The sequence below is a fragment of the Plectropomus leopardus genome, chromosome 1 (genome assembly GCF_008729295.1).
Source record: "Plectropomus leopardus isolate mb chromosome 1, YSFRI_Pleo_2.0, whole genome shotgun sequence".
Taxonomy (NCBI): Eukaryota; Metazoa; Chordata; class Actinopteri; order Perciformes; family Serranidae; genus Plectropomus; species Plectropomus leopardus.
In genome coordinates this window covers 10,055,445-10,076,635 of record NC_056463.1, presented here as the reverse complement: position 1 = coordinate 10,076,635, position 21,191 = coordinate 10,055,445, and the positions used below count along the sequence as shown (strand labels likewise).

At 40.2% G+C, this 21,191-nt stretch overlaps 1 protein-coding gene across 1 annotated transcript in view; it reads right to left on the bottom strand.

Annotated features, from left to right (window-relative positions):
• The window catches only part of fbn1 (fibrillin 1), a 90,723-nt gene extending 70,736 nt beyond the window's left edge, over positions 1 to 19,987 (bottom strand). The window contains exons 1-8 of the mRNA XM_042492016.1: positions 19,710 to 19,987; positions 19,198 to 19,486; positions 14,508 to 14,590; positions 12,895 to 12,993; positions 11,834 to 11,929; positions 10,571 to 10,666; positions 1,855 to 2,052; positions 132 to 257 (exon numbers count right to left, since the gene is read on the bottom strand). Of these exons, the coding sequence (XP_042347950.1) occupies positions 132 to 257; positions 1,855 to 2,052; positions 10,571 to 10,666; positions 11,834 to 11,929; positions 12,895 to 12,993; positions 14,508 to 14,590; positions 19,198 to 19,388 (889 nt within the window). The 5' untranslated portion in view covers positions 19,389 to 19,486; positions 19,710 to 19,987. The remainder of the gene's footprint in view (positions 1 to 131; positions 258 to 1,854; positions 2,053 to 10,570; positions 10,667 to 11,833; positions 11,930 to 12,894; positions 12,994 to 14,507; positions 14,591 to 19,197; positions 19,487 to 19,709) is intronic.
• Positions 19,988 to 21,191: the final 1,204 nt, after the last annotated feature.

The window sequence follows — 21,191 nt, the reverse complement described above, 5'->3', positions numbered from 1 at the left end:
TAACTCTACTTTCACATTGATAATTAGGCACTTTAAAAATAATTTCTTTTAGCCTACTCTGTCATTCAAGTTAACACTAAAAGCCAGACATTTCACAGTTTTTAAGTGATGCCTGCAAGCTTGATTCTTACCTTCGCATTTCTGTGAAATCTCATTGAACTTGTGCCCAGCGGGGCATTTACATTCAAAGGATCCCACAGTGTTGATGCAGTTTCCTCCTTGGCAGATGCCAGGGATGGCCTGGCACTCATCCACATCTGTACATACAAAGCATACAATTAATACACACCCAAACACACACATGAACACATGCGAATGGGAATACAGATTCCTTTAATGTACAAAACAGGAAAAATGACACAGAAATAGTAAAATAAACTCAGTACCGGGGCAAGGTGGTCACACACACACACACACACACACACACACATACACAGACTAACATTAAGACACATCTGCATACGCCTGAATATGCATGGATTGAAACTGGGTCTGTTTTAACAGTCTGGCTCTGACTTTCCTGCGATCAACAGAGTGACAAGGGAAAAGAGAAAGAGGGAGAGGAATGTCTCCTGCAGAAGGAACAAAAATTGCAGCCAAGTAGACCAGAGAAGAGATTGAAATACAGACAGTCAGACAGAAGGTTAAAGTTGTGATCACAAAGACTAATGTATATGAAGATTTGTTTGCAGGGGAGAGACACCGTGGCGTCATTAGAGAGTTGATGTGGGGACTTGCTTTCTCCATCAATCTATCCATCCAACAACTTCTGGGAAAAAAACTTCTGTGACTTTGTGAGTTAACACTGGCTATCAAACTAAATTCATTTAATGAATTTGACAGATTAAAATGTAGGTCTCAGGCTGAAAACCTCCAGGAGGCTGTGACCTGATGCAGTCTCCGAGCACTCCGTGTTCCTCTGGGTCCTGGCTCAGGTCCGCCTCCCCTGCAGAGGTTCTGATGTTGTTGGGTCTGGAGCAGACAGGCAGAGGGCCGTCTTACCAGAAATGAGCTCTCCCACGTGGCACCGCCACTGACCCGTGTTACTGACTCTGACAGTCCCGCCGCAGCGTGTGTCTGCGGGCATTCCATACACATGGGGGAGGCACTGCCAGCCACCCCAATTTAACCCAATTAGAACTAATCCTCTGGAGAGGGGATGATGGGTAGAGATGAGGGGACGACAGAGGGGTGAAGGCAGACAAGGAGGGAGTTAAAACGGGCAGAGAGAATTTACCTAGAACCCACTTCTTCAGGTACTTACAAATCCAAGACTTTATTCATAATCATTTCCCTGCTATTCTTCTTTTCACCTGGGTTGACACCATTTTTAATAATAATCCATGCCTCAAGGGTACCATTCCAAACTTTCTCTTCACGTGTCAACCTTTGGCCTCTGATAATCTACACACTATTTGTTCCAAGGATACAAATATAGAGATTGAGACAAATGTATGGCAGTCAGTTATGAAACATGTCCACTGTCACACACCCTTTGGAGATCTCAAATTTTCTAAAATTTGGTTACCCTTCTTTGAACATGTAAGGTCCCTCCAGCTGGATGCTGTTCCTATTGGCTGAGTGACCCCCTGTACTGCACCAACATCCTGCACTTCCTGGCTGAGTCCTGTTTTTCCCATGCTATTATAATTATCGTCTTAAGGTTGTACTGCTGATGTTGTTTTTGGAGTTAAAAGTTTCCCAAATAAATCAGATATTTAAAAAAATAACGGGCAGAGAGGACAGATGCTGCACACTACTTGAAGAAGGAGAGGGGAGGGAGGGTGACAAAAAGACAGAAAAAAAACCAGAGAAATAGAAAAAGAGACAGAGACGCTGAGGAACAGACTTTACCTTGGCACGCCCCAGTGCGGTGGTTTGGTATGAACCCTCTTCGGCAGGGGTGAGGCTGGGCTGGGCACATCTCACAGGGGTGACCCCAGGCCCGTCCCACTGTGGCGCAGCACAAAGTCTTTGTGCATACAATGCCTGTGAGCTGGCCTTGACACATCTGGTTATGCACCGAGGCGAAGCATGGCCCAGTGCGGTAATCTGCAGAGGAAAAGCAGGAGTTAGTTGTTGCAGAAACTTAACTTTGTCTCTTCATCTCCACTATAAACACAGTGCAAAGCAGCAAAGTTTAATAGCCAGTTAAACACATAAAAACTTATTTCAGTGGAAGTCTCATATTTTCAAAATGCAAAATGGTTCATTTGCAAAACATTTAAATCCTAAACCGTGATACAGCAAGCTGAAGCCAATCCCAAAAACAAAAAACCCAAATCTGAGCTTGAGTCTGTAAGTGAATAACTGTCTGGCGAACAGAAACGCTCAAACTGAAGGCAATCTTGCATGACATCTACAACTCACTTACATTATGTGTGATGAAAGTGCTGCCGAGCGGACAGTAACACACTCCATAAAGAATGCATTGTCTGTTCCTGGCATTTTAATCAGTCTGGCTCTCAGGTGCATTGTACATGCATGTGTGTGCGCGTGATAGAGAAAAGCAGAGATAGGGAAAGGGTCTGGAAAACCTTTTAAAGTTGTGTGGGCGGCTGTGGAGAGTAACAGACACAAGCTAGAATAAGCAAAGACACATAGACGATGAAAAATCAGTCTGGTGCACGTTATATGATCATCGGTTCTTCGGTTACCTGTATTGTGTTTTTAAAGCATTATGACACATTTACCATGTACTGTGCTGCTTTTTATCATTTTTCTAGAAATACAAAATCTAGGGGATAGGTCATCATCCCCAAGGCCGGCAGAGGCTGACTGACAGGGCGTGTCTATGGAACGCAGTAGGTGATTTCCACACCAGCTACAGCAACCTAGAATTAAAACTAAATTGCTTATAATAAATATGACCCCAAGAGTGTGAAAAAAAGTCCCTCTGTGGAGATTCTTCACCTTTCCTCCCCTTCAAACTGGTCTAATCCTCATTCCCTTGATCCCGCTGCTTGCATGCATGTATCCCCTCACTTCATCCTCTCTCCAAACACCACTCCTTACAAACTCCCTGAGGATTTCACAAAATCGCCAAATCTTATCAGGTGAAGGATTGGAAGATGGAGAAACAGAGATAGGGACGTAGAGAAAGAGAGAGGGGAAAGCTCATCCCTCCCAAAAGAATCTGGCCAAGATCCAAAAGCAAAAATCATTTCCACATTTCACGGCAGACAACAGACAGCGAGAGGAAAGAGGGAGACCAGTTCCAACAGCGCAGTCGTTTAAAACAAACGAGACATTGTGCGTTTCCCGTGTGGACCAGGGCCCAGCCCAGACCCCGTCACGTGCACCACAGCCTCCACGGTCTCTCTGCCTCTGGCACCAGCGCTGTGTGAAACAGAACTGGGTCATCTCTCCTTCTTTTTCTCACTCCCTCCTGCTCAGACTCTACTGAAGAACAAATGCTTTTGATTCTCAGTCTACTTATATGTCCACCCAGCGATGAAAAGTAACTAAGTACATTTACTCAAGTACAGAATAAAGGTACATGTACTTTACAGGAGTATTTCCATTTTGGGTACCCCTTAACTATGACATGTTTTAGAGGGAAATGTTGTACTTTGAAATCCACAAATTTAGTATGAAAGGAGACTCCTCAAAAACTGCCGGGGATGGTGCTTTACATCCTGCGTCACACAGAGGGTTGTGTGCCTGTTGCATGGTCTCTTCAGCTCACATTGGGTTGTCTTGGCACTTTTTGGATAAACTAGCAAAACCACTGTTTATTAACCATTTGAAACCCAGACAGACATCTTTTTTTTTTGTGCTGCATTCAGACGCCTTTTGGACTCTGAGCAAACTGGTTTCATTTCTTTCAAAAACATGGGGGGAAAAGAAAATGAGCAACTTGGCAAAAATGTCCCATAAATTGCAAGAAATTAGTAAACAGTGACAAAATATTACCAAAAAAATAGTTTTAAAAATGAGGGGAGGATGATGGAAAAATTATACAAAACATACAGACAATGTCCAGTAAACATATTATTACCACTTCTACTAAACTTATTTTATAATTACAAAAATTATATATATATATATAAATATATATAATATGTATTATAATTGTTACAGAAAAAAATAGTTACAGAAAGAAATATATGTTTAAATCTACAAAGGAAATACTTTTGTTTTTTCAGCACTTTTTAAAGTCATTTTCTTAGTTTTTGTGCTTATTTTCAGGTTATTTTGTGGTCACTTTTTTTTTTAATATTTCTTTGCTAATTTTTGGGCCATGTCCTGTTAAGTTGCTTGTTGCCTTCTCCTCATTTTTGAAGGAAATCAAACCAATTTGCTCAGGTTTCAAAGAGTTAACCTAATCTTTGCCTTAACCCTCAAGATGAAATCTAGGAGACTTTGCACCTAACTGTTTATATACGTGATTATAATTTGTTTTTTTAGATCAACATTTAATAAAAATACATTTAGATATGTGATTATTGTACTGCTGGCATGGTTGCAACCACAGCTAGACTTTCCTGAAGATTTTTAATTGACTTTTACCTGACTGCTCATAAATTCTCAAATTTTTCACCAATGCGGTATACTGGAAAATATGTACAACTAAATAGTGCTACAATATATTCACATTTGTAGACTAAATTATCTCCTACAACACAAATTACTCAGATGAAAGAGTCTCTGAATTCTGATATCAATGAAGTATTTTGCATCAATAGATGCCCAAACAGGCTTACAAGGCAGACTATCAGTTTCACACATCAAGTACATATGTGTGAGACCAATTACACAAATTATAGGAAAGCATTAGTAGTATATTCTTACCCTCATACTCGACATGCATCAAATAAACTGATCTCATTATGTATATGGACTAGTTAGCCAAAATTTTCAAGCTTAAGAAATAAGCTCCACTGGACAATCAAGAAGCTAACTGAAGCATGCACTGCCTGAAAAACCACGCCCAGGTACTACACAATTATTTACTATTTTGAAAAAAAATTGCGTGCTAAACGAGAGCTACACTAATGCATTGTAACATAACTATGTAAAATATATAGTAGTGCTAAAAGTTTGACATAGCACTAGCTGGACCAGCTATATACTGTGATGAAATGCTTGATGAAATACAAAAAAGATTTGATTTGATTTGGTTGCACAAATTCAGACAATGGAATCCCATGTACTTATCAAATGAACAAATTATCATCAGTTGCTGTAGGGAATAATTAGACACTCCACCATCTATATCATTTGCAGAGTTCAACATTTTCGAAAACACAATTCTCACTTTCTTACCAAGAGTTTGATAAGACTGATACACTGCCATGTCTGTTAGATATAACAATCTAATAAAATGGTGAACTTTACTGGTGGAGTAAGGCAGAGTTAACCTGTTTCCAGTCTTATGCTTAACTAAGCCAACTGTCTTGTCATGGTTCCAATCAATACCAAAAACTTGATTTGTTCTGTGCACTTGCAAAGATGCCTGGGGTTAGACATTGATCTCAATGGTTGGGGTCTGAGGAGCTCATTGGTCAGGGAATAGGACCTAAACAAATCTGGTTTTCCAGGACAGATCGGGTAGTGTCATGTCTTTTGGCTGCGGCTTCATATTAAACAGACAACTATGAGAGTGCTATAATTCTTGTCATTTTCTTTTCAGTGTCAAACTATTCTTTGAACCCTTTGAAACCTGCGCAAATTGGCGTTATTTCTTTCAAAAATATGGGAGGAATGTTATGTGCAAAGAAAGAAGACCCAGAAATTAAAGAGAAATTAGTAAAACGTTCAAGAAAGTTACCTTAAAATAAGTTTAAAAAAACAATTAAAGGAAAGAAAGAAAAAATCTATAACATAGATATATAAAAATTCTATAACATATTTTAAATATGTAATAATGATAATTATAGTTGTTTCTCTAGCTTTTTTCCTTATTCCCTAGACATTTTCCCAAGCTTTTTAAAAAAATATTTTTTTTAATCTATTAATTTCTTGCAGTTTGTAGAACACTTCCTACCAAGTTTCTCATTGCCTGTTCACCATGCTTTTTAAAGAAATCACACCAATTTTCTCAGGTTCAAAGGTTAAAGTATTTGTGAAAAGCGTCTGAAAGCAGCACAGGAAAGGTGATGCCGCTTAAAGGAACAAAAGTCATTGTATTATAAATGTAGTACTTTCTTTGACTTCTGCACTTCTACTTTAACATTTTGAATGTAGGTATTTTACCTTTAATTAAATACTTTATTATGTCTTAACATTTTCACATATTTTGAGTTTTACTTAAGTAGGGGATGCACCACTGCTTTTAATAATGTTCAGCTTTGAGTCAACAAACCCTTCCAGTTGCCAGGTATCTTCTGTATCTACTGAAAGCCTACATTATCTTCCTTACCTACAACAACAAAGGAATAGACCGTATATAGGTAAAGCAATTACAGGAGCTATGGAAAGTTTTTACATGGCGCCCATATAAGCTAAGTACAGCAGGCTGTGCAAAGACCTCAAGTTTCTCTTTTCATCAGATTAAGGTTTATGTGTTATTACTGTCGGGCTGCCACACATAATCCATCTGACATAATACCTGCTCATTACAGCTGTTAGTGTAGGAGAGCAAACACTGAAAACACAAAGATCTGAGCACGAAGTAAAGCAAATACAAGCGCAGCACTTAAACAGTCAGCTGAGGTAAACAGGGAGAGGCGGACAGCTGTAGGGTGAAAGTGGTGTCATTTCATCTCATGTCATCTTACTGTCTCTCTGTGAACTGCATACAGCTGGGGGATCCACCCATGTCCTGTACATCTGGGAGCAATCGCACGTGTTCACACACAAACGCACTCAAATACACACACATACAGAATCCCAGCCAATGTCCCAGCCCCTCATCCGCAGTCTAGCCAGAGATGATCTCAAAACAGACCAAAACTTAAAAAAAAAAATGCTGCTCTTGTTTTTGCTTTACTGCCCTACTTTTGCAATCATGTCTGCATATCATTGTCAGTAAACACGCATCTTAATATGGGAGTTTGTTTTGACTCATTAGCAGGCAATTGCACGTCTGTGGAGAGGTTCAGTAACTTTAGGAACACAATAGAAATGTTGGCTTCCTCAATGACCGGTGAGTTTATGCACAACAACTGCCTCGGTGTGAACAGGAGGGAAGCCCGCCGGGAAGTGGGTCAAAAGAGTTTCCTGGATTAACTCCAAAATGTTTGTACACACACAAAAATCTGTCCACCTTTCCAGATCCACCCATCCCCAATCTACCCTCCTTTCAGATGGGGCTCACAGAATCCTTGCATGCCTTAACATCGGCGTAATTTGTGCGCATGTATTCGCGTGTGCATATGTTTGTGTGTGTTTCTTTGCATGTGTTATTGGGTCTTATATCTGGGTGGGGCCTTCCCTACTGGCCTGTCAGCAGATTTCTCCATCCTCCCAGGACTAACAAGTAGAGCACGCACTCAAACACATACACACTTGGTTATCTATCCACTGGGGTTTGCATTGGGCTTGAACAGAGCCTGATAGGGGAAAGTCAGCGAGGCATTAAGAGACAAGAGAGCGCCTCAGCTGACTGACCGACTTCCCTCTTGTGCTCTGGCTGCTGACTTACTGACTGTGTAACTCACGTGTTGCCTTTTCAGGCCAGTCTTTCACCACCGTCCCAAGTGAACTCTATGGCGTCACACCGAAAGCTCAACTTTATTGCTCCGTAGCTAAACGACTCTGCAGCAGGAGCAAAAAGCGATCAGCAGCGGCGTGGCTGGATCGCATCAATCCCACATTCCAGGCTAAATCACATTTATAGCCAACAAAGGACGCACTGACGTACCAGGCTGCATTTTCACTGCGGCCATCTGTGCCTGGTGGTGGGACCACTGGTCAGCAGATCACCAGTCACCTTGGCAGCTCAGAATCACACAGCCCTGCAGCAGGGATGTGTTCATGTTGAGCCCTGATTGCAACAGGATCTTTCCACATCCAAGAAATCTTCTGAGTCCTGAGTGCAGTTATTTCTCCTCTGGTCAGATCACGTGTTTGTGAAAAACCTCGTGTTCTTGCTAATGTGATAAGATCAAGCCATAATGGGACAAGGTTCTGTAAATTGCATTAACAGTGCAGGGTTGTGCATGTGTGCTTGGATGTGTGTACACATGTACTTTATGCATGTGCTTGTGTTGGTGTGAGAGCACAATGGCTTTCCCTTGGGAGGTGATGGATAGAAGCCAAGGAAATTCCACTGAAAGTAACTTAACCCAAAACGCCACTGTATCCGTTGGCCTACTTTCTCTACTTCTGAACGCCAGATGAAGGGCTAAATAACTGATACATTTAAAGGACTGCAAATACAGATTGTTTTCATTATTGATCAATCTGTTGATAACTGTAATGATTAACAAGTCAGTAAAATACTATTTGGTCGGTACAATGATGAATAATGCTCATAACAGGTCCCAAGAATACATCTTCAAACAGCTTTTGTTCATCTACCCAGTATTGCCACAAATATTGATTATTTTCATTGCCAATTAATCTGTTGATTATTTTCTAAATTAAACAATTAGTTACTTTGTCTTATGTCAGAAAATGGTGAAACATGTCCATCCGCACAAAATGCTGTTCTCAACTGCATTGCCTTGAAGCTGGAATCAGGGAACTTTGACTTCTTTTTTTTGTCTCTAACAAAAAAGTATTTAAAACAATCAATTTATTATCAAATCAGTTGATGATTACTTAAATAGTTGACAAACTATTTGATTAACTAACAGTCCACAGCCCAAAGATATTCACAACAGAAAAAGTAGCACATCCTCGCTTTTTAAAAGTTAGGATCAGTGTGCATTTGGAATTTTTGCTAAATAAATTAACTAAATGACTAAAATAATGAAAATAAAGTAATAGTAATTCAAGGAAAAAGTTGTAATTGTAAACAATTAAAGTTATTTTTTGCATAAAAGTCAGAATAATACGTAAATAATTAAAAAGTCGTATACTGACAAGAAAAAAATTCAGGACTTGCCAGAAAGTCAGGTGACATAGTATAAAGAGTGACAAAGACCATGATAGAGAGTGGCGGATGAATATGGGCCAAACAAGGACTTTCACCCTGAAGGCTTCAGTTTAGGTTCCTTGTAAGGCAATTTTGTTTAACTATTTTTAGACTTAGTTATTTCTAGTTTTAAGGATGCAAAAAGCTGATGAAAGCACTGTGTACATAAACTTTAGCAGAACAGCTCAATATGGCTGTTTATGTTTATTTTATATTTTGAAATTGCTAAGACACCCAGGAAGGACATCCAGCTGATATATATACTGTATATTCAGCACTTTAAAATTATAATAATGCCCTGCACTGACCAGATCAGGCGTATCTAAATCTCAGATCCCATGGAAACATGAACACACAATAACACACCTCAATTCAGGACAATGAACTGTGTTAACATTAATAACAGAAGATGGAAGTTGGTCTCCAAGCAGCTGTTCCAAGTATACAAACACACACACACACACACACACACACAAAACAAAAAGTCTGCCTGTTTCACTCATAGAGAGACACTATCACTACAGCAGACATGACACAACCATTCATAAAGCAGCAGAAAGTGAGTGGTCAGTGTGCATGCTTGTCACATAACATGGCAAAACTAAGTTTTAAAGCCAGATATGGTCAAATCCTTTGCCTAAACATTTACTTTTCATCAGAAACCAGAACGCAAGACACAACAGCAGAGCATTGCTGAGATTACTCGTGTTCCCTGAAAAATATGAACATCTAGAAATACTGCGTGCTGATTTGAATTCCTCAACAGTCCCACAAACCCTTTGGCCAAGCTTCTACAGGAAAGAGTGGAAACCAGAGCCACAACATGTTGCAGTGTGCTTCAGTAGATAAGACCAGGCACTGACTCAACAGGCAACCAGATAGTGTCTTATTAGTTGCAGGGTTGAAGAAAACACTAAAGTAAACTAAAGGACGAACTGTCATCCAGACCTGACTGACAGGCCTCTGAAGCATGTTCTCGTTAAAAGGGACGTTACTAATTAGGAGCTCTGCTGCCAATCCAAATATTAGCTTTAAAAGGTCACCACTTTGACCTCTGCAGGTCATCACCTTCACAGACCCCCAACACATACACCAAACACAGACACACGCACCAAACACAGCGCAGGCCGCTCTCTGTTTGCGTGTGCTTGTATACTTTGGAGCCTTTGCTCACATGTGCGAGAGAGCAACCACAGGAGGTTGGGAGGTCTTCAGTTAACAAACACCGCACATTTAGAAAGACATAACATTCCCCAGAGCGTCGTTTGAGAGCAGATGTGGAAAATAATGGTCACTTCTGAGCTCAAGCTTGACATGCAAATGTTCCACAACAAACCACATTCCTGGAGCCGGTGGCATGACGAAGCAGGAATTGTCTTCAGTCACAAAAAACAACCGCCATTCAGCATAGAGTCACGTTTTCAGAAAAGCAGCACATGTGGCTTTGAAAATACACTCCAGCAGCAGTGAGTAGTGAATGTAGAGCACAGAGACAATGTGATGTCAGATGACTGAGAGAAATACTGCAAGTGTGGCACTCTTTACCTCTCTCACACTGAGCCCCGGTGAAGCCGTAGGTACACACACATCTGTTGGGAGCAACACACCTTCCTCCATTAAGACAGCCATTTTCACAAACAGCTGGAGACCAAAAGAGAGAAAAACAAACAATGACACAACACTGACATCAGGACAAGATCATGAGTTAAAAAGAATTCAAAGGTTATTCCTGGTTTGTACCATTTGGGTCTCGTGTTTTTAGTTTTGTCCATCATTTTTATTGGTTACGGTGCAGTCTCTAAATTAATTGCAGAGATCTGGAAACATGAGGACATTGCTAAAAATAAGTTAGATGGGGCAACAAACAGAGCAGTCATTGATCGGACCAGCTACAGACAATCTGAGTCACATTATCTAAACCACTTTATTTAAAGGCAACACCCAAAACACTGGCTATTATCCTTCTTACACAGGAAAACAGTGCACACACAGCTATAGTAACAATGCAAGTTGAATCAGGAAGTTATTCTATGCAGTGATGTTTAAAAGAGATTGCTTGTATCTCCTGTCTTGTCGCACTTCTTTTTAGAAAGTTTGCCATGATCATGTTTTAGCTAGTAACTTGGTAAGTAAATAATTTTTATTGCTAATAGGAAGGATATCAAAGAAATTGTCTCATGGATTTGCATTGTGAACAAGATGTCTGTAAATCAGTGGATATATTTTTTGAGCATCACAACCCCAAAATGGCTCATTTCACTGTCAGGATTTGAGCCATTTGGCTTGATATTATTTTGATAATCTACAAGGGCCACACAATTCAGTCTTCATATCTCCATTCAAGTTAGCAGAGCGCTAAATTGGAAGTAGCTAGAACTGTGGCCCCACAGTGAGGAAGCAGTGCTGATTAACTGGGTAATTTTATGACTTGAGGGCTGGATTTTTTGTCTTGCTCATGTGCCACTGAACAACTTTCATATAAATGTATAGGGCCCCTCCTCAAATGCTGTTCCGTTTCTCTTTATACATGGGATCTGTATGTAGATATAAACGACTAATTCTAAGGTATCTAAAACATTTTTATTTTCAGGTGCTTATAAACTAATAGGAACAAAGTTATGAATATTATATATCATTTCTGACAATAGATGCCCCTAAATTCTACACACTGGACCTTTAAAAGAAAAAAAAACTTTAAGACATGGAGGTTAAATTGCATATTTATGTCTTGAATAAATCTAAATCATGTTAAAACATGCTGATGATGTTGAAAAGCATAACAGTGGTGTTTTCAGGACGATTCCTTACGTTGCCCACAGTGGTTTCCCACATAGCCTTTCTGACACTGGCAGTTGTCCTCAGTACATGTTCCCCCGTTCATACACCGAATATTGCAGTGCTGGACTGTGGGCACAACAGCACAAACACACACATGGAGCATGTTGGGAGTTAAATTCAGAGTACACAAACATGTGCTGCAGATTAGATTTACAACATAAACAGAATGCACTCTGAACCATGTTTTTTGAAAGTCATGCTCAGATATAATTTCCTAGAAATTTATGGTGTGCAAACAAATGAGCGCACTGGGTTGAAATGCTGTGAGCTGCAAGAAAGCAACATGGAGGAGATGTTGACTGTGGATGTTCTTCCAAAGCACACACACACCCAAAACGACTCTCTCTTTCTCTTTTCTCTCTCTCTCTCACTCTCACACACACACACACACACACACACACACCACACACACACACACACACACACACACACACACACACACACACACACACACACACACACACACACACACACACACAACCCACAAGATTGACCGCTATTTGCAAGAACATGATTGCAACATATATCAATTGCTTGACGCAGTTTCAAAGGATGCTTTCTGGAGGTTCTTTGGCTTAGCATGTCATATTTTTTGTACCATGCCAGTTAGTGCCCATTACTCATGAGGAGAAGAAAACTTTAGAAATAAAAGCAAATGGCACAGTGTGGTTTAATTGGCTTTAAAAAATTAAAGCCAATTACAGTCTCTCATTTTTATCCCACAAAACAAAACATATGACAAGTGCATGTTTTATGTCTTATATCATTTGTCACTAGTCATTATTGTTATTGCATGGTGAAATGTTTTTCTTCAGATTACAGCTCCTTTATTTAAAAAAAAAAGACAGGGGTGTGGCCGAGGGAATGCTTTCCAAAAAGTTTTGACATACACTCCGACAGACACAAATCATGTCCTTATTATGTTATCTATAGGCAAAATACCAGTTAACACGCCCATCTATGCACACTATATACTCAAACCCATCAAGCTGAGTTCACTCCTTGGGAAAGGGGAGGAGATGTTTAACGACCTGACTTGGATCCACAGGATGGGGCAATCTGGCCGTTGGGACAGGTGCACATGTTGGGTCTGGAGCAGAAACCATCTCCACATGAACTCCGGCAGATTGCTGCAAAGAGAAACATGACACTCGATCAAACAACATAAAAACACTCCTCTGTCAGGTGCAAGATAAAACAACAGTGCTCACTTTACGGCGCCAGGATTTGTCTTTATTGTGCGTGAGAGAAAATCCATGTTATGTATCTGGTGCTTGTCAGCCTGTCCACTGCGGGTTTTGAATTTCAGGTTTGAATTTCATTTGGTGCAACCCAGGCCATGGTCTAAACCTCATACTGAACTCTAATCTATACTACTTCAAAACTTAAACAGACCATAGTCCAAATATGGCCCAACCTTCCTTTATATCATGGTTGAGTTTATATCAAGCCCACTTGGCAATGGCATCGAGCTATTTTCTTCTTTGAGCTTTGTTGCCATAAATGTGTACCAGTGTGTGTTTTCAGTTGGCGCTGGCTGTTTTTCGCTCAGTTGTTCCCTTTCCCACACACTGTTGCTGGCATGGTCCCCTGCCACCAGCTCCCATCAGGTAGAGTCCAGCCACTGACCCCTACTCCCTGAACCCCACTGCTAAACAATGTCATTAGAGCCGCGACAGGCATCCGGCCAGCCAACCAGCCAGACTGCAATCACACAACTCTACAGCCTCTCAGACCTTCCTGTCTACTGAGAGAGAGAGAGAGAGAGAGAGAGAGAGAGAGAGAGAGAGAGAGAGAGAGAGAGAGAGAGAGAGAGAGAGGTGGGGAGGAAATAAAATGAAAGAGAAAAGAAACCAGAAAAAGCAACCAGTGCCAGAATACCAGAGGAAATGGACCAGAATGAATTACCAATTTGTGCTTGTTTCATGCTATGTTATCAGCTTATCGCCATCATTAGCCACACTTAGGGGTAACAAGTAATCGTCAGTCGATTATTCTGTAATTTAGCATTTAATCGAATGTGTAAAATTTAATTGATTAATTGAAGCTATGCAATACTGTCAAAGTATATGCAACGTGTTGCTGTGAGCTTTGATATATGACAGAAAAACTCATTTGGTATTGTTTGAAATAAGCAGCTTTTATGTTTTTTCAAATAGAGATTAATCGATCGTTAAGTTTACCAATAACCAATTATGGAAAATTATTATGATTTGCAACCTTAGACACACTAGCCCATTGCTAATGTAAAATCATTGGGTGATCAAACACTTTTAAATATTTAGTTTGTGCCTGAGTAAAGGACCCTTAAATGAATAGTTTGTGCACTTGTTCTGAGGTCAGACAGGTGCATCAGAGAACATACTACTACTACTTGTTTTTAATATTTTTTATTACATAATGTTCAAGTCTGTTCTGTAGGAGTCATATTCTTACTGAATTTCTTCCAAACAAAATATTTCAGGTAACGTAACACTGACAGGCCAAACTACAACTTTGTATCCCGAGTGTGATATTCTGTAACTGGATGGCTCTAATAAAAACCAGCAGGGTGCTGGACTTTGAAACGACCGCTGGTGATGGTGTGAAGTTCAACCTGTTCTGAATTTTACAACAGTAGAGAAAGATTGGAGGTGATACTCACGAACAATGCACTGGTTTCCTCCAGTCAGAGTCTTCCAGCCCGGGCAGCAGTAGGCGTTGTTCCTCGAGCCGCACACATTTGGTCTGTGGAAGACATCAGAGGGTCAATGATCCTTGTCACAAAGGACTGGGCACTTAATTGATACATTGTTCCCACAATTTTTTATCAATAAATTACGAATAGTGTATGGGATTTTTTTTAAAAAAAGCTAAGTAAAATGTATTGCAATTATATTTTCAAAATTATGTTACAAAATTATTATAAATTCTACGCACTTCTTTCATGTCATTCCCCTTTTTAACACATTTTGAGGTTATTTTCTTGTACGATTTAATAATGTCTTGCTAATTTTTGGTACATTTCCTCCTCGTTGCTCATTGCCTTCTTCCCATGTTTTTAAAAGAAATCAAGCCAATTTGCTCAGACTTCAAAGAGTTAAACAATAACCGAAACAATGTATACTTAAAACTTTTCCAAAACTTTCAGTTAATTTCAAAATATCTCCAGGTCTGGAAAACAGTTTTTCTGATTTCATAATGTTTCCAGGAATTTCATGAACGTGGGAACCTTGTTGATATTATATTAATACTTTGACAGGAAACTAGATATCATTTTAGATTTTGGATATCGTAATATTGATTGTGTTGTCTTTTTCGGTTTCTAAAAGCTGCATTACAGTAAAGTGATGTAATTTTCTGTTCTATACTTTTTCCTTACCCACTTCAAACGAGGAATACACTGAACAATTTGAGCCTGTTTTAGGAATGCTGTCCAATTCAAACTCCCACTGTATGAGTAAATTATCCGCCGCATTTAACCAAAGCTCTTGATTTATGTACTCACACTGAGCTGTCTGATCGTCAAGCCACAACCTAAGTGCTCACACTTTACATATAAAATAGACAATAAAACAGTCTGTCGGCCTCTGTATGCTGTTCTGGCTATTAAAATTTGTCAATAAAGATTTGTTTTAAGGAATTAATCCTGCGTGAAAGTAGAAGTTTGTTTGCTAGCGAAGGTATGATTCACAATAAAGTAGAGACAGACATCCTAAAAAGGGCTTAAAAGTCAATTGGGGAATTGACCCATGGCTATGCTTCAACTGTGCAAGAGCCTGACGATGGCCAACTAAAATTTCTGCCAGGCCAGAAATTCATCCAAACGGTTGATTGGGCCATGATTGGTCTATGCTCCCCTCTGTACACTACACGGCAAATAAAGCTAAAATTCAGTCTGACACCAAAACGCAATGTGCAGCTCAAAAATTGGGTCAGCAACAGGCTCAAAGTGTACCTTGTATGCCCAGCTTTTGTTAATTATTAATCAAAAATCTCATTGTGTAAATATTTTGTGAAACCACTATTAGTTAATCATACAATATTGTTGCTTTATTGATATCAAGGTATTTGGTCAAATATTGGGATATTTTATTTTCTCTATAATGCCCAGTCCTAATGTCACCCAGTGCAGATTGCACTTAAGTCACATCAGTTTTATTCCTATACACCACAACCACAGATTTATCATTGATGGCTTTACAACATGTAACACCCACCTTCCTTTGACCCAAGACATCTGCTACTGCATGATGGAAGCTCATCAATTACTGACCAATAAACTATAACAACAAATCTCCTGTTTCTGGACGCCCAACACTGCATAAAACTTCATCAGACACAGCAGGAATAACAGTACACTGCTCAAAGACAGCGGGATCGACATTCAGTCGTCACATTCCCCATATCACTCAATATTCAAATTATATTTGTTTTATTAGCAAATGCACAGCCCCTCCCCAAATAATGAAATCAAACTTTTACACACACACACAAAAAAGCATAAAATGGCCATGAAAATTACTAAAGACATCTTGAGCAACAACACCGCAGTACATGTTTTTTGCTTGTGACCCAAAGCTTTGATTTTCAGCCCAAACCCAATCCAACATGTTCAGGATGGGTTGGACTGTAATTTCTAGAAAGTTCCCTGGCCTTGAATCAGATCAGGTTCACTCCTATTTCCATTTTTTAACTTTTTTAAATGCAGAGCTTTTCTACTGTGTTATGCCATGAATAATGTAGGATTTATGTTGCCATCAACCCATATCAACTCCCTGCTCTAGTTGAAAGGGAGAAATGTTTAACAACCTCTACTTAATATATATGGCATACAACAGTTTTTGGGCTGTGCTGAACATCTGGTAGGAGAAGGCACGTGTTGGAAATCTTGTCACAAATGTCTGTTGCTGCACTGAAAAGACTTAAAGAAGTATTTCAATGACATAAAGAAGACCCTCACATAAAACTAGACATGTCTACAGCAGAAATTGGTGCCCAATTACCAGAGAAAAAGGGTGATTTTGCTCAAGAGGTAGAAAATCTACAACTACCAGAATGCAATGCGCTTGAAGTAATGTGGAATGGTCCTTGTGAAAAAATGGCGGCTGGCCAGATCCTGAATTACAGTTAAACGGTAAGCTAAAACATGTTTCTGAAATTTGTTTTGGCGATAAATAGGCAATGAGGTCACAGAGTCTTATATGCAATCAGCGCTGCCTAGTTTTACCGTTTTATCGCATTTCGGTCTGAGTTTGAGAGACAGAGAGAGGGGTGGGTGTGTGTCTTGATCAGCTGTATACTCTTTGTGTCAGTTTGAGGCGGCAGCTTTGGCAGGCAATATAAAAATGCATGAGTACCGTCTGTAGTTCAAGCAACAGCCAAGCTCCCAGAAAGTGTGCCAGGCTTTGAAGCAAATTTTACATAGTGGCCAAAAGTGGAATTACACTGTCAGCATCCGTCACGTGATGCCGTGGGGAGCAGAAACTTTTTCCCAGCGACTTACATTGGGAAAGAGATGTCTGCAAATAAGTGAATAGATTTTATGAGCATCAAAACCTCCGTGAAATGACTAATTTTACTGTCAAGAGGCTTGTTTTGATTCATATGCTACTGAGAAGCTCTCACAGGAATTAACAGGGCCCAGCCTCCATGGCTGTATCCAGGTCTAATAATACATCAATGGCCACAGGCCCAAAAGCCAGTGAAACTCTGTCCAAGTGGGCATATCTAAGCATTGATTAGATGGAGGAAAGTTTATCTCAGTAAATCTACACAACTACCCACATTGTATTGATACAAGGCTGGTTGAAAATCGACAAATTATCCCTTTATTATTGAAAAAAAAAGTGCAGTAGTAAATAGGGATTTTAATCAGGCTTGGACAGAAAATATGTGGGTTCATGCAGGGTCGGGCCTGATTTTTGGGCCACTCATACCTCTATTGTAACCCCACTCGGTGAAGCAAAACCTTTTTACAAGCCTATGATCCCTCCTCGTGGGTGTCATGAATAGTGAGCAGCTCAGTCGAAGAGTGATTGTTAGATAAAACTAAATTTTATTACTTCGCAAGAAAAATATCTTAAGACAAAGTATGGGGTATTATTAGGTGCTACAATTTTGTTGTGATCCCTGATGTTGCTACCCACTATGGCTGTCTTAACCCTTATGTTGGGAACCAATGGACTATGCTATGGTGTTTGCTACTTGCACGGATCTTGCTGCTGTCGGGCGCGGCCTGGCATGCAGCATTTGGCAACACAAAATATTACTGTTGAGGAAAATATTTTGCTGCACAAGGTGTTTTAAGAAATTCGATGCACCTGTAAAAGAACATTTCATCTGACATGGAAGTGAACGCCTGAGCCACCCTGCCACCTACAGGTCAGTGACAGGCCAACATATGAGGATTTATAACCGCCCACCAGGCATGTATTGACCCCAGGGGTCAGTGTATATACTGCACAGCGTAACTCCAAACAGATCTATGAGGTGAGTAATGAAGCCCTTTGGATCTCCGAAACAGTCTCATACTTGCAAGTCAGCATGACACAGTATGCAGCCTGTATGCACTTCCTGCCTCTGAACCCAGATGTTCTGATAAATTAACTTAAAGCATGTCAAATAAAAATGCCTGTAGAGAACGCTCATTGAGCTGTCTACTGTGTGACCTTCATCAGCTGTTTGCTGTCATCACTGGACACAGACCTTCTTTATTTTCCTTCTTGCTTTCTTTCTGTCTGTCTTTCTTTTTCGCTCTCTCTTCACATGCATGCACGCACGCACACGCGCACACACACACACACACACACACACACACACACACACACACACACACACACACACACACACACACACACACACACAAAACCTCTCCAGCAGTGACCCACTGTGTACAGCTGCAGATGTGATTTATCCACAACTGGGGTGTGGTGTTTTTGGCCAGAAAGAGGATTAAGCTGTTAGTCTCTCTCTTTCTTTCTTTCTTTCTCTCTCTCTCTCTCTCTCTCTCTCTCTCTGCCACAGCCACACACGACCAATGGCCTCCTTTGTTTGGATGTAATTTATTATTGCAGTCAGCAGGAATGTGATATTCTTGCCAGTATTTAATTACTAAACTTTGCTCCAAACTTCCCATCATAGACAATGTCACCCATGGGTCTCAGCCAGCCTGATTAAAACAGTGTATTCTGACCTTCAATGATCATGAAAGACTAGAAAAAGCAGTGAACACCTGCTCAAATATACACAAAAAGATGCTCATTTAAATTTAAAGTTGTTGAGAACTGGCACAAAGTGGAAGAAAAGAAACTGTTCCCAAATTGGACTAATAGGGATTATCATAGTCACATTACCCTCTGAGAACGTCCGACCCTCCCCTCCTCTTGGCCCTGCTGGCTCTGGAGTCGGTTTGCTTGGTCACCAGCTCGCTGTCTCCGGTGTCCACCACTTCTGCAGCGTCTCCAAGCTGGGCGCAGAGCGACAGCAAGGCCACCAGAGCCACGGCCAACTGCAGCAGCCGTCCTCTACACTTACTGTCCGACATATCCACTATCAAGTGTGAACAACTCCAGTGCTCGGAAGAATGAAAGTCTTCTAAACTAGTTCCCCAGCCCCGTCGACCTCTGCAGTCTGGAGTCAAAGCTGCAAAACAATAATATAAAAAAAAGTTTGGAAAAGACTCAGAGTGGAGAAGATGCTGCGTACAAAAGAAAAAAACAACTCAGCTGCACTCTGAGAAGAGGATGGTATGATATGACTTCCACAGTTATTAAGTTACAAAACAATAATTCTGCTCAGAGTAGCAAAAGCATGCAGTGTAAACATAATAACGCGCAAAATTGCGCACGAGTGAGTTTTACTTTACCTTGTCTCCCGAACAGGAGATTCGCCTCAGACCCGACAGAGGACTACTTCACTCTTAACTTGCAGGTATTGCTGAATAAACGTTTAGAAGAAAAACTGCGCAGGAGAAGAAAAGTCACTCAAACGTTTTGCTGAGCTGCTATAAATAGATGCGCATCGTAACTTTTGCTCGTGCGCATCCAGTTGCGTGTTGACTTTGCACAGATAAGTTAGAGGAGCTGATGCATTCCAGAGGATGAGAATGGCAGAACTCACTGAGTCTCTCCCTCACAGCACAGCTCTTTCCTCATCCCTCTGCTCTGCTCAACTTTCCCCAAAACTTTTTTTCCCTTTCTTCCCCTGCTCTCGCGATACAATAGCTTGAGTGCAAAAATGCATAAGTTAAGCTCTGGACCTTTGGCTTGCACTTTTAACTGTTGTAGTAACATTATAAGTCAGCCAAGCGAAGTTTGAAAGAAGAAATAGTTTACATTCCTAAAACTGTGTCATTGTGTGATCATAAATACTCTACTATGAAACCTCTTTTTCCCCAGTTTTTAAAAACAATGCACCTGTTCACTCTTTACTGTAAAATGCAGCATGCAAAAGGACTTTATCAGTGGTAATGCATGTAAATTAATCATTTTGTAGATCAGTTATATGTCATTTAAAAGAAAAACTGATCTCTGGCTTTTTATTTGGTAATGCTGAGTTATAACTATTGGTAGTCCAAAAATAAATGCTTGTAGGTTTCTCATTTTCTAATAAACCAGTCTAGCCACCCAAGTCTACAGGTAGAAATGTGAGAAGGGCATTACTAAAGTTAGGTGCTATTTCTTTTAAATACAGTAATTCAGGTATACTCAACTAGCTTTGCTTGGGGGCCACTTTTGCAAAATGTCAGGAGACCAGGAGTCAGTTAAAAAACAAACATTACTAATATTTATCAGTATAGTATATAATCAAGGAATTGCCTGTTTTCCACCTTTTTTGATGTTTGTTGTTCTCACTGTTCTTTGACAAGATACAAATCCAGTCACATAAGCCTGCATAGGTCAGGTGTATGCAGGGGCATTTCAAGGATCTGAGGACATTCAGGGCATAACTTGACAAAGATCCCCCAGACCCCACCACAGAGAACCGGGGGATCTTTTCCTGGATGTATAAAGACAACTGGGTACAGAGTTGGAGACAAGATCCTGTTTATTTCTGTGGAAGTTGCTAATGGGGCACAAAGGCAACAATGTTCAAATGAAATGTTTTAGACAAAAGCAATTAGATGATCAGCACTGGTTCTGCATCACTGGGCCCATAAAGCAATTCAACAGAGACGTTCACTGGCCGAGCCAGCTACTTCCAGTTTACCAATCCACTAATTTGAATGGAGATAAAATCTTGTAGCTCTCCCAGACTTTCCAAATGTTATCAGACCATAATGGATCGAATTTTGATAGTAAATTTCACGGGGGGGCTGTGATGCTCAAAAAATGTATCCACTGATTTG